The sequence below is a fragment of the Puma concolor genome, chromosome D1 (genome assembly GCF_028749965.1).
Source record: "Puma concolor isolate L17-30 chromosome D1, mPumCon1.1.hap2, whole genome shotgun sequence".
Lineage (NCBI taxonomy): Eukaryota > Metazoa > Chordata > Mammalia > Carnivora > Felidae > Puma > Puma concolor.
The window spans coordinates 46757072-46771891 of NC_141676.1; the positions used below are offsets into that span (position 1 = coordinate 46757072).

The following is a 14820-nucleotide window of genomic DNA, read 5'->3' on the forward strand; positions in this document are numbered from 1 at the left end:
CAATTACCGGGAGCTAATACGCGGCAGGCTTCCGTGAGACTGGCCACGTGCTCCTAAGAACTAGCCCCGACACATGGGGGTCTGTGCATGTCACTGCGACTGTGCTCCAACCTGGACCTTGAGAGCTTTTGTTATAATGCTGCTGAGCATGTAGAAGGACAAGAAAACCCCAGAGAATGATTTCCCGACGGCCCTTTATGGACTCTTCTGGTTAGTTGAGATTTAGTCCCTTGATGGCCAACTAAAATCCACAAAGATCATCGAACCCAAGCCAGTGAATGGACCTCAGGACGAGGCTAGCGACAATCGTCCCTTATTACAAAAGCACATCGTAGCATTCCAGACCACTTACCATACATCTTGCCTTCGTCTGATAAGATGATTTTCCTCCTCCCACATGGCGGATAGATAGCCAAGGCTTCCTGAAAGCTCTGCTCAATGTCAGGGCTCCAGACCCCTTCCGCATCATTGTCAATCGGCTTATCTGCAGAGTCGCTCATCCTTTCCATGTTTTCGGCAGGGCTCTCACTGCCGCTCCAGCTGCTGGGCTCAATTTTGGCGGTTGGATTTTCCAAGCCGGAGCCTGGAGCCTTTTCAAGAAAATAAACCTAAGAGAGAAATGAAAAGATAGCATAAGGAGGACGAGGTAATGACCAACACACTGCTCTCACTAGTTCTATTACCCGTTCTTCAGTCACTGGCTTTGCTCGAAAAATAAGTCCTAGCGGAGAACACGGAATCCAGGGGTCCAGGCGGCTTTTGTTCTTTATGGATCATGTTAAACACTCATACGCAAACGCGATGGCAGGCAGAAACTGGATAGTCTTCACAGATGTGAGAACAGTACTCACTCGGAGTTACAAGTTCACAGTGAATCCCGCAAAAACCTCTGACTGAATGCCTCCAATCTACCAGGAGCACTTTACTCAAGGATAATCCAACGTCCACGGCAAAACAAGTGGTTCAAAAGGAAATAAAGTAAGACAAAAGATGTCTGCCTCACTGTGGCAAGTGGCATGAGAACTCAAAAATGTCAAATCAGCCCAGTCAGTGTGTCACTGAGATCGCCAGAATGCAAGACGGTGGCAGGAGGGAGGAAGGAGGAGATTACTGTCATCCTAAATACTCATTCCACTAAAACCAATGCCAACTGCCCTGTATCTGCTTCTGTACAGCATTTCTCTGCGGGGCTTTTGCCCTATACGCTCAGCTCACTTGGCCACTCTCAGCTTCTAGACTGTAACCCTGCAGCAGGGACCAAGATGCCCCTGCCCTCGCCTCCCCTGCGACCTCGACAAGTGGCCTGCGCATTTGCAGAAATGTTTTTACACCTACACGGGGCACTTCATCTGGTAGCCTGCTTGGAATTTCTGATCACATGAGAACCGTAGGGAGTCTTTTCATTTATTCTTCTGTAGCACTGAAGATTACAGAAGCACCAGAAATTTTTCTCAAAGATTTATTCCCCTTAAATTATGCATGTAACCTATGGTCATAATGGGATAAGCTTTCCAAACAAATGTCAAACTGGCACAAACACCAATGTGAAAATGATCTAATCCAGTACCCCCTGCCGTCTGCACACTAACATATCGATATTCCTTTGTCGAAGAGGCATCAGATCATTAATTCAAAGGCTTCCCCAAAAGGGAAGAAGAAATGCGCCTGGGGATGGATCGAAGAAGGGAGGCACAGGACCGGAGCAGGGACAGCTCGGTGTGACCACCATCCCATCCACCTCCACACCTCAAGTCCACACGATATTACAACAGAGGCGGCAGCAGATGCCGGTGGCCCCACCAGGCGCAGGGGACCTGTTCGGCGTTCCGGGGCAGTCCCCTGAGAGCAAGCAACCTGTCTTCTTTCCTTCTCGCTCCCAACTGCACCCCCTCTCACCTGCCCTCCCCCAGCTGCATAGATCAACAGATCCCAGGTGCAGAAACTCAGGGGCATGTGAACATGACACAATTAATGGTGTAACTGGTGGGTGCATTTGGCTTCTTAGCCTGACAGCTTTTTGGATCTAGCAGCACCTGGATGAAAGAAACCCTCAGGTTGTCTGCCTTTAAATGCTGCCATTGACCCATCACTCAAGGAGCTTGTCAGCAAAATATTTACCACGTCTTACCAACACGTGTGCGTTAACACAGGACTTTAAAACCTGCCAAACGTTGAGGCATAAACTCTGCCACAAGAAAAGGTCTTGTGATTGACCTGCAGATGAACTCCATGATGCCTCCAGTGTGGGCTTTTCGAATTCTCAAATTATTATATTTTTTTTGGTTGGGATTTAGGAGTCTTACAAAACTCAGGCTGACCTGTACTACTCTACCCAACAGTCGCTTCCACCTCCAAAGCACTTTCTCGGAAGAAGTAGGAGAATATGAGCAAACATTTTGAGGTAGCGGCCAGCCCGCCTTCTCCTTCTCTACCTGACCCCAAAATAGAACAAAACAAAACGAACGGCACAAAAAAACACAGGCCAGTCCCTCCAGGCTCTGGGCAGCTCCCAGCAGTATGAATTCACTGCAGGGAGCCTCACCGTAGGATGAACAGGTGATGTGCCCAGCATGCAACCACGATGGTGGAGGGATAGAATCCAGGACAGTGAGGGCCTGCTGAGGGACCGGGGAGCGTGACTTGCCTAAGGAGAACACCACCGTGTGAGTGAGAGCCACAGAGTCTCCAGGCCAAAATACAGCGACACCCCCTGATCCTATGCTTGACATCTTCTCTAACTCTTCCATCAGCTGGTCACGCGGTCTGCACTTGAACATCCCCAATGGCAAGGAACCCACTCCCTCCCCAATACCACTTCCTTTGTACTGGAGTGCTGAGATTCTTCCATCTGGGAGGCTAAAACCCAGTTAACTTCTACCTATTCATCCCCTGAGGGTCTATCCCTCAAGGGACAGAAATGGAGCAACCCTCCCCCCCCCCAAAAAAAAACCAATTAAGGTATGGCTGGAACAGCCCCCAGCCTCCTGATTACGTTCCAGACTAGGCATAATTCACATTGTCCCTCTGCCCAGCCCTCATAAATGCATCCCAGTTTGTCCACAACCCTTCATAAATGACACTCAGATTCATAAACCTATGATTCATAAAACCTCCAAGCTCCCAAGTGCTGCTCCTGAATTTCCTCTCTTGTGCAACTGGCTTCGGAGCTAAAAACGGGAGTTTATATTTATTCCTATTAAATTCCATTATTTTTACCCTTAGGGCATGGCTCAAAGCTGGTAAGATCTTTCTGAATCATAACCGTCAAGCTCAGTGTCCATAGACATTGAACAACCTCTAAGAGTTGCCACATGGGAAGGGTGTAGACCCATTCTGTAGAAGTTCCAAAGAAGATTCTGGCTCAACATACGGAAAATTTTCCAGCTAGTTGAACTGTTCCACAAGGAGGCAAGTGCCGTAAAGACAGGCAGCAGAGTCGGGCGGACAACCCCTTCAAGTTACCTCTAAAGCTAAAACTCCCTAGTCCTTGGTTAGGGCATGCAACATTAGCTAGCATTAACTGACCCATCCACTTAGTCAATACAGGCAGTGCTCTAAATGCTCTCAGGTTTTTATTCATTTACTGCAAAGGGAAGAACGCTGTGTCCAGGCTCTTGCAATTTGGTCAACCGGAGCTCAGCAGGATGGAATTACCTACTCTGGACAAGGGCCAGAACATAGCCCCAGAAGCTACCACATACATAATCCACAGAGTTCTACAGGCCCTTGGTTTTACAACCCAATTGTAAGATGAGGCCCTGTCTGGGCAGAGAGTTTCCGATCACAAGACTGGGGCTGGCTGAGAAAAGCTCCCATACTGGATACCGAAATAACCATCCTGGCATTCTATCCCTCAGGTCCCTTCCAGCCCAGCTCAAAATCCACCTCATCCTGGAAGCGTGTGTCCGGTGGCTCTGCGAGTGTCAGTCACACATTAGGAATATCCTAAGCATGTGTGGAATCGGTAAACTACCACGCAATCTACGTGGCCCCTGAATGTATAGCAGCAAACGCCCGCTTATTACCAACAACAAGCTCTAGTCAAATGAGTTGAGCAGAGAGTATCTGTGCCAGGGCTTACATCCTCACCGGCTCATACATCCTTTGAGCAAGGGAGTCAACTTTCACTCAACTCAGGAAATGAAGAAAAGCCCAGGATGGGGGGCTGGAGAGGGAACACGTGGTATTAAGACTCAACCTGACCTGGCTTGTAAACCTGGCTCATCCACCAGCCACAACACCCAGACTAAATTAGTTCATCTCGTAGAAGCTCAGGGTTTAACCTACAAATGGACATAAATTTAAGTTCAATCCCAACACAGAAAAATCATGAAGGGATAGAAGGACTCTACTCCCGCAGGACTGTTGTAGAGACTTAGGGGGATATATTGTGTACCATGTAGCCTCTGTGTGCCTCCGTTTCCATCATTAACACTTTTCTAAAAGCTCATTTTGTTCCTAAAAGTCTCCTTGGCCACGCTATAATAAATGTTACCCAGGACCTAAATATTCCTGTTAACTGCCCCAACAGCTACACTCCCTAAATGGATCGTTCTTCCATAATTACCCACTGACACTTCAAGAAAGGTGATAGGATTACAGTGAAGTGATAGCATATATACAGTTAACTAATTCACATTTTAATCTAAAAGTGTGGGCAAAGAAAGGGGTGAGACAGTCAAATGCAGGTGCTTCTGACATTGACTCCATTCAAGGGACGTATTCACAAGGGTATGACCTAGGGCACAGTATTCTGTTGCTCCCTGTATCTTAATTTCTATGGGTCTCTCATAATGTAAGCACGTCACCCACTTACAGGTGATTTAAGAGCTCTTAAATAAAGGGGTTAGTTTTAAATAACCCTCCTGATTAATGAAATGCCACTGAACATGAGGGTCACAAAAATCCATACAGCTTCTGTTAGGCAATGTCTCAGTACTCTACGAGGCAACCAGAAAAGGGATGGATTGGGCATTAGGACTCTATCTCCACCTGAGTAACCCAGGAAGACAGGGCACTGGTCAACCCCCATGTACATCAGTTTCCGTCATTAACACTGAAGGCCAACTAAGGCCAACACAACACTACCTTGTGTTCCCATCGACTCTACCTATAATAAAACTTGGTAAGTTGATTTGTTATTGCACCCCAGCGATCCTCCAATCTCCTTGAGGGCAGGGACTTTTACGCTCATCACGGGATCCCCAGTGCTAGCACAGTATGTGGAATAATGCTCAGTGAAAGAATGAACCAACAACCGGATGACGTGAACATTCTTTGACATCAATATGAATGAACTTATCACCCAAGCTTTCCACATGAAGGGCGAGAGCTTTGGTCCCTTTCCCATCCCTCACCCTGATCTGGTCAAGGTTCTAAGGAGAAGAGTCCCAGAGAAAATCACCCAATTACGAAGATGTAAGAGAACAGACTTAAGACAGGCACAGTTGAGATAGACAAGAGTTGACTATCTAACCCAATTTATTAATTATTAATCACAATTACTGACAACTGACTGCCCTTCTGTGTTAAAGACACAAATATGGTTTGGGTCCTCTAGAAGGTAAACTCCTGCTTCGATGAACAAACATTATTTTGAGTGGAATGGAAATTTCTGAGATACAATATTTTACCCTCTCTCATTCTCTTTTCTTCTGGCCCCTAGAGAAGATAGAACCAGACAATAGCAGCTATGAGAAAAGTCATAAGAGAGGCAAAGTGGCGAGGATGTGAAGGCCAGACCCAAGAGATGGCCAAGGAAGAAATCTGAAGAAATGAAAAATGGTAACAAAGCAAATTTGAGTGAGCGGGTGAATGAAAAAGGAACATTAAGGAGTGGCACTGAAAGGAATGCTAAGGAAGATTTCTATGAGTTCAGAAGAATGTGGACATAGGCAAAGCTGAGAGCCATTTAAAGAAAGAGAATCACTCTTGGTCACTGTGATCTTAGTGAAAGCCCAGATTTTCCTCATAAGAGAAAAGCTGCCCTCCAATAAAAGACTAGGAAAAAAAGATTCTTCACTTCCAAAGTGAACTGGTACCTCAAATCCAAATTCAACCTTCTCCCAATGAACCACGTTTCAAGCACAATGCCAGAAGCTCTGACCTACAGTATCTTATTTCATCACTGCCCTACTCCTATCGGGTATTATCTCCACCTTATGAGGTCCAGAGACCTAACTAAGTTGACTAAAGTCCTATATTAATGAAAATCTGAATCCAGGAGTCATTTTGCCAGACACAGCGCACCTTCCCTGGGAATATCAGACTCAACTACACCCTCACTAGACAGTGAGCTGGAGGCTGGATTTCCAAGGGAGAGAATGTAGGCAGTGCCGAAGGCTCAGCCCGGTCTCCAACTGACACCTGCAAGCACAGTCTAATTAATTCCTAATGAGTAGTGATGATACTGACTCACCTCCCCAGGTAGTTGGTAGGAATGTCAGGCACTCATGATGGTTCATCACTTTGCATACGTAAGGTGGGACAAGTTACTAGTTTCCCATCATTGTAGACACTAGCCAAACCTGCCAACAAGTAGCCCGAGAAATGCAAGCGAAGCCTGACAGACTGGATTTTGGAGGCAACCTCCAGAGAAATGGAGCTGCAGAACGTTAAGTCCTTGTCTGAGCAGAACGTTCAGGAAATGACAACGCTAAGAACATAAAGCCATTGGCAGCCAGTGAGCCTTGGTGTCATAGACTTCAATTGCCAACAGATGCTAATTTCAGCAGGAAGGAGTGGATAATTACTCCTTCTCATTTGCAAACATCACTTCCATATCAACAGGATCCGTCAACAAGCCAATGCCTCTTCACCAAGACCACGATGCTGAGCACCCCACGGGAGGACTTTCGCATTACCCTCCTGAGTTTCTCTGATTAATTCTCCGGCTCCATCAGCCCCAAGTACCTGCCCAGGTGACAGTTCAAGAAAGGCTTCGATGGACTTCATGCCATGCAGCTCTGTATTACCAGCCTTTAGTGGCATCACCTTCCCCATCCCCTTAAGGAATCTGTTAGCCAGTGAGAACGGAAATTCTTTTTTTTTTTTTTTCCAATATATGAAGTTTATTGTCAAATTGGTTTCCATACAACACCCAGTGCTCATCGCAAAAGGTGCCCTCCTCAATACCCATCACCACCCTCCCCTCCCTCCCACCCCCCATCAACCCTCAGTTTGGAGAACGGAAATTCTCGCCTCTCCCCTTCTCCTCCCGCCACTACCAGTCAAACGAATCACTGCTCTGTTTCGTCCCAAGACACCTTCAAAAGGAACTAGGCCACAGACCTAAAGCCAAGCAGTCTATCCAATCTGACCATTCCAAAGTGAAAACCTGACATCAAGACAGTGCACTCATATGCGAGGCAGGAGCTGGATGGCATGGTCCACAGCCTGAGCCATGGGGCCCCAGGAGGTCGACTACTTAACACATTTCAAAGGCAGAAACAGAAGTTTCTTTCCTGCTTTAAGAGAAAAAAAAAAATGCCACAAGAGTTAGCTTTTAAGTAGCGCTCAGTGAGCATTCAAAAGGAAAATTCTTACGACCTTTCCCAGGGGTAACAGTCCAAGAAAACCCTTCAATTCCCGTAGGTCTGTAAAGTGAACATATATTTGAGGTGGACAGAGCAATCCCAGTGATTCTTTTTTTTTTTAATTTTTTTATTACATTTATTTATTTTTGAGAGACAGAGTGAGACAGAGCACGAGTAGGGGAGGGGCAGAGAGAGAAGGTGACACAGAATCCGAAGCAGGCTCCAGGCTCCGAGCTGTCAGCACAGAGCCCGACGCGCAGCTCGAACTCACGAACCGTGAGACCATGACCTGAGCCGAAGTCGGACACTTAACCGACTGAGCCACCCAGGCGCCTCCGCAACGATTCTTTAAAACAAAGAAAACAAACACCACAAAAAGAATATTCCTTAGTCACTAAGTTACAGATACTATTACTTTCTTAGTTGGTGAGGTTCACCATCAGATTACTGTGATGCCTTCTCGTTTTAAATGGCAATGAATACAAATTAAAAAAAAAAAAAATCAAAAGGAGACAGTTTGTATTTTAAAAGAAACCAACACAGCAGGGAAGTACATACGCTGTGCTTGGTCAAACCCGATGGCGAGCATTTCAAACGGCCCATCTCAGTCTCATACCAGGAAGAGTGCCGACAAATGAGCCTCGTACAAGCAGAGTGCTGCGCCCTGGGTGGCAAGTCTGTAGGTCACAACTGGGGTGTCACCCTTCTTACAAAAGGCCATGGGGACGCAGTGTTACACAGCTTGCTGCCAGCCAACTTAATGATATGTTGGCTCTGGGCTGACTGAGTCCCAACAGCTGACCTGCCCAGATGCAGTTCCTCTGGCTGATGTGGAGTTCGAATTCTATTGCATCAGGAACAGCCCTCCCTAGTCCACCTACAGAAATGGTCCCGGGCCACCTTCTCCAGCTCCTATGACTTAGGGTGCTTCTCTCATTCCAGCAGAGCCCATGTCTACCCAGGATCATTTACACAGTATGCAAGGAGACAGAAGGACTGGGTAAATCCACAGTTCACTTCTGATTGGGCCAGAAGTCCATCAACAAGAACAACTGAACAAAGCTGGCATTTTAGATTGCTGAACTGTGGGGGCGCCTGGGTGGCTCAGTTGGTAAAGCGTCCAACTTCGGCTCGGGTCATGATCTCACAGTTCCTGAGTTCCAGCCCCACGTCGATCTCTCTGCTGTCAGCACATAACCCCTGCTTTGGATCCTCCGTCCCCCTCTCTCTCTGCCCTTTTGCTGCTGGTTCTGTCTATCTCCAAACAAATAAATAAACTTTAAAGTGCTGAACTGTGAAGTCCAAGCTCTGCTCCAGTTCTTGTACGGGGTACGCTGGCATTGAAATGCTCTCTAAAGATCCAACAGACCCCTATGGACCTCCTCAGTACTCACAATGTAAGATCCAAACTCTGGGCTCCAGAAAAAACTACTCTTCCCTGTAACCTTCAGGAAACCAAGGACACAATTCAACACAACACATGTTGTCCTTTTCCAGCCCCTCAACCATCAAAAATCAGGATATCCCTTTTTTGTGGGGGTGTTGGGACTGGCCAATCCACTTTTCAATAGCCATTTCGAAGGGATCTAAGCATACAGATCCTCATCCCAAATCATACGGGAGTATCTGGAGCCCAAAACACAATCCTAAAACTCCCTGGAAGCAGAAATTGAGCCCCTGAGCCCTCTAGGACCTCGGACAGTGGCATGTGGCATTAGGGGACTGCATAAAAGCGGAACACGGCAGAAGGGCAGCTACAACTAACCTTTCTGATTCCACAGTTACGTTAGAGACAAGTGTATTCCAGGAGCTCTCGGTAAACTGCTTTTACCGAATTACGCTTTTATGCAGCGCCATCAGCATACAAAGGAACATCCCAAGAATTAGTCACTGGATTTACTCCAAGAAGGTGAAGGTGTCCTTCATCATATCTCACGGATTGCTCTTTACAGAGATCCCAAAGGTAAGTTCGATGACGAACAAGACAACGTGTGTTTGTCTGGTTTGGTTTTTCACGTTGTGGTCAACGGACTAGGCCTTGGCTTTACTCGCCAGCCGCAGACTGCCCTGAGCCACACTGGCAGGCCCCTCAGAGAAGCCACGGAGGTTGTTAGCAAGTTTAGTTTCATTCGCAGATCCACTACAGGGCCTTACCTCTACACCATCCCTTTCTTCTTTCCTGCATTTCCCTTTTAATTAATGCCATTTTACAGCCTTGCAAGCCGCCTTAAATTCATTCTGAAGTCAAAGAGGGTAGAAACACAAAGCGGAAAGTACTTCTGTTTTCTCATAGCCCGCTCCCATGTCCCCCATCACGTGCCAGGCACTACAGAAACAGAGATAAATAAATATGCTACCCTCCCTGCCTTCAAGGAGCAGCCTTCCAGCTGGGAGACAGATATCGAAGTTCATAATCCTTCCTGACTTCAAGCCTCTCCTCCGGGAGGCTGTCCGACCCCTCCCTCATTTTCTGCCAGAAGCTGGGAAGGCCTTTGTCTCGCCAGGACAAATGAACTTGCCTCACTCACTGCACAGGAAGGATTTACGTGTCTGCCGCCTTTGCAGGTGTGTGAGATCTTTAAGGCTTAGGTCCATGCCTTTAGTCATCTTCCTGCCCCTGGCATTTAACAGAACGCCTGGCACACAGTAACTCCTCCTCCAAAATGATGACTGAATGAAGGTCTAAAACAATGAGTCCATGGGTGAAGGAATGAATGAACAAGGAATGGATACAGGATGTCAGAGGAGGAATGAACCAAGTGCTATTGGGGCACAGATCCAGGAGCTGATCCCGTCTCTCGGGTCAACCAGAGGGTCACAGGAGGGGAGGTTCAGACTGCTGTGGAAGTCTAAACAGGACTTACCAGGCCAATTACAAGCAGGGTTCAGGGGGGCCCAAGAAGAGTGTCCGTGCATGGGATGTGCTGACAGAAGGGCAAAGCAAGAAAGCAGAAAGGCTGGAGCAGAGCTTAAAACACGAAGCTGAACCGGATCACACAGGGCCCCTCGCACACCGTGACCAAAGGGCTGGGCTATTGCATACAGCGGCTAACAAGAAAATACCAGCAACATCAGGAGTGTGCAAGCCACTCAGGAAGGGGTGTGTGTGTGTGTGTGTGTGTGTGTGTGCGCGCGCGCGCGCACGCACGAGTGTGTTATCTGCTTGGGAGAATAAAGGATGAAGAACAGATAATTTTATAAATTTGCAATCAGAATTTTTTAATCAAAAGCATTTTCAGTGTGGTCCAAGGCCAGAACAGTTCTCTAGGTAACTTCAAGTGTTCCATCCCTGAAGCATTCCAAATTCATAGAGGTGTTTTTAACGACAGTATAAACAGATGTGTTTGTTTAAACAGCCCAGAGCTACCAGATGAACTCCACTCGGATCTTCAATTACTGCTCATTAGACTTTGTCTTCAAGCACCCTGCATTATTCCCCTGGTCCCCAAAGAGGGCTGTGTGCCGACAGCACAGTCACCCCCAAACCAGCACGGAGACTAAGCTGCTGTGCTCACACAGACATACATCTGAGAATGGCCAACATGCAAACACCAGCTAATGCCCACAGGAATGAATGTATAATCTGACCGAAGACATACGACCAAAGACAACAGTGGACCCAAATGTCCGCTGGTCCCAGTGTTACTGACATAATGGAATCCCCACTCTTCAAATGAGAGACACAATGTGCCATGTAATGAGGACACAGTGATGGAGCAGCTGCAAAACAGGTCTTCTACTGAGAGGGATGCAAATTCAGAGACCAATTAAAGCCCCACCCTTGCCCACATCCCTATCCTCCAAATGTAAACTGGTCCTTGCCTTACACCCAGTTCAACTTCAGCAGGAGCACTAGTCTTGGCACTCTGGCTGGAAACTGGCTCAGGCAGGATAAGCGAGTATTCCCCCTTTAGACAATAAACCACTCATTCAAAAAAGTCAGACGCTATGTGAGCACCTACTGTGTGCACAGCACCAACCAGCTCTAAGCATGCAAGCGGTCCACAAACACTTCAAGGACACACAGCGGGACAAGACCCCCAGGCAACGAGAAGCACAGACTGAGAAAGGCTGAGGCACCCAATTCTGGAATCCAGCCTCCCTGTGCCTTCACTTCCGCGTGGCCCAGGAGGCTCTGAAAGAGGGCGTGCCACCAGACTCCTGCCTCCCCCTCCCACCCTGCCAGCGAGTCTCCTGTACCAAGTAAAGGAGGCAAAAGGCCAGAAATGGATTCAGTCTACATTTCTGCAGCTCCCCAACACACACTCATACACACACACACCCAAGGATTTCTTCTTTCTTCAGAAGAAAATTAAGGGGGCTGGGTTTATATTTCTGTCCAGGATCTCTTCTTCTTCCAACACAATCTGCTACCCCGATAGAGGAACACGGAACGCCGGCCTTCAACTCCTCTCCTCGAACCCGAATCCACTGCGGATTCCACCTGTGGAATGGCACTACAGCCCTCCCTCTGTCTCGGGCTCTCCCTTTCTCCAACGTTCATGGTGTTGATTCCCCATCAGTCCAACTGACTGATGTGGATGGATTCAGCATGCAGGATTCAACTTGAAGGCCTAAACAGCCCAAAAGCAAGCCAAACAAACCCAAACCCTCACATACGCACAGACCGGGCAGACTGGGTGCTGACACCTTCGACGCCATGTCTCTGCACTGAGGGTCTGTCTCTAAAAGCAGCCAGGAAACCCGAAGAGATTTTCCAGGTCCTTGGTGAGGGGACCCAATCGCACAGCCCCCTCAGAGAGGCTCCGCGACTCACAGGAGTACAGCACCCACGGCGGGGGCCACCATCCCACGCTCCCCCCACCCTTTCTGATGCAACTGAATCCCAAGAGTGTCCACTCAGCCCCCCAATCCCTCAGCTGCATGCCCTCTGCTCCCCTCCATCCCCTTCGACTCTGCTCTTGTCTCACGGCAGTTGCCTATGTCCCCAAACCGCTACCACTCCTGACAACCTGGTTCTGGCCGGCTCCCAGCTCTGGATATAGGTCGAGACGACATAGGCGGCTTCTTAAAAATATGATCCCAGCTCTGATGCCAGAAGTACTGAATCAGAGGCCCCAGGAAATGTATTTTTTTTTTTTTTTACCAAGTCTCTCCTGTGCTCCCAAAATGCAAATATGACTTTCATCATATGCTCATTCAAAATCTTTCAGCAGATCCCCACCCACTCCAGAACCCAAGTGCATAACAGGGGCACCCGTGGCCTGAACCACCTAGCTGCAGCCTGCTCCCATTCCGACCACGTGACTGCTCCGTGGTGCCCAGATACGGCGGGCCGCCTGCTTCAATCCTTCCGCCACCTGGGTCCCTCTGCCCTGGTGCTTCCTTCACCAGCCGTTCTGCCTAATGAATACCTATTGGTCCTTTCGAGACCAAAACTACCAACCTCTCTCAATCTGCCTTAGCAGATGTCTCCACTCAGAGAAGTCACATCTGTGTCCCCAGAGCACCTCAAATAAACTTCCAACCCCCACACATGCATGCTTCACCATAATGTCTCTTAAGATACAGTCTCCCAGCTAATCGGTAAGTTCCTTGGCATTCCTATATCATCTCTCAACACCAGACAAGTTTCTGGAACTCCAAAAAAATGTCTGCTACATGTTTTCGTTCATGGGTACCCCTAGAGCTGCAGGGACTACACTGTGCATCTGGAGAGCCTATATATCTATATATCAAAGCAGTGAAATATATATAAAGAGTACCTAGGGTTTTGGAATACCAAAGAGTTTGAATTTTGAGTTCTCCACTTTTTAGCTGTGTCCCGGTGTTTTTATCCCCCTTCTGTGCCAATGAGAATTAGCACTACCTACCTGTTGTAAAGATGATGAGTGGATGTAAAGTACGGGTGTCTCAATCATCGGCAGTCATTACGTACGTTATTTATCATTATCTACAGGCTTACAGATTAGTGGGTATGAGTGCACACACATCTTAGAACTGTGGCTGACACACTGCAGGTTCTCAACGTAATTGCTGAACAAATGTATATAGCTCTAATGAATAATTACTGCTTATATATCTGTCTTTCCTGCTATACTACAGACATTTCATAAGCCAGGGACTCTGCCCCATTCATCTCTACACCTCATCCCCACCCCAGCTCAATAAATAATTGCCTGATTTAGTTTAACATAAAATATTAATACAGTTTTTATGACTATTAAGAAATTCATCCTTGTCTAAGGAGTCACAAAGACAGCCTCGGGCATACTCTAGACCAAACCCACAGAACAAAATTAAAAAGTCACTGGCTTGAAAAACCTTCCTCCAATCTCCAAAGGCCCTGATGAGCTAGCCTTTAGTCTCAACATCAACTCTGCTGAACCCCCTTCAAGGTAGGGCCTGTTACCTAATGAGCCACAACCCGTGGTCTTAACTGATGACACACAGGCCCTCCTCCCAGGTCTGTGGGATCCCTGCTCCGATCCCTGAGCCCCAGCCCTGCCACAGCTGCTCCATGTGGGACACAGGTTCCAGCCTTCTCAGCTCACAGCCAGTCCCCCTCCGGGGGCCTGGGGGCTGCAGTCGGCAGGCCAAAGTGTCAGGTTACCGCAAAATAACAGCGGGCCTGCACAGTCAGCGAGCAGGCCAAGTGCAGAAAGAGAAGCCCAGGAGAAACACACACACACACACACACAACAACAACAACAAAAAGCAGACATTTGAGTTTGAGTCAAAGAGGAACTGGGTTTTAAGAAATATACTTTAAATTCACAACTACGCTCTTCACATAACCACTACAGCCCCTACAATAACTCATTCACTTAGTGTCCCATCCAGAGCAGCTTATATTTATATTCTGCTTAACTACTTTAAACGTGCTTTTAAAAACATTATTTTAGGGCAAGAGATTGGGGGGGGGGGGGGCGCGGATTTTTATTTATTTATTTATTTTTCTTATTTAGTTTGCGTCTTTTATAAAAGTCAGATTGGGGTCAGTGAAGGTTTTAACAAGTATTCCCATTCAACAAATTACTCAGCTTTAATTTTCTCAAAACTAAATCCAAACATGACAAAGCTAATTAACTCTGCTGAAGGAGGAACAGACCTTCAAGAAAGAAAAGGCTAATAAAAAGCATTCGCACATTTTTTTTTTCCTTTTCCCAAAATGAAACCAAAGGTCACCCCCGTGCTACCCTCATGCAGGAACACTGCTGGCTTGATGTGGTCTGACCCAGCCGGCGTGCTTCAAATAAAGTTAACTTCAATCACGGTGGCGAGTTAACAGGTTATTGATTCTCCGTCCACTGTTCTTTCATCT

General features: G+C 47.3%; 1 protein-coding gene across 11 annotated transcripts in view; it reads right to left on the reverse strand.

The window, feature by feature from the left end:
- TEAD1 (TEA domain transcription factor 1) overlaps positions 1-14820 on the reverse strand; it is a 271950-nt gene that overhangs the window by 184714 nt on the left and 72416 nt on the right. For all 11 annotated transcript variants that reach the window (XM_086677950.1, XM_086677948.1, XM_086677952.1 and 8 more), the window contains one exon: positions 353-608. In XM_086677950.1, coding sequence (XP_086534076.1) covers positions 353-509 — 157 coding nt within the window. In that variant the 5' untranslated portion in view covers positions 510-608. The remainder of the gene's footprint in view (positions 1-352; positions 609-14820) is intronic.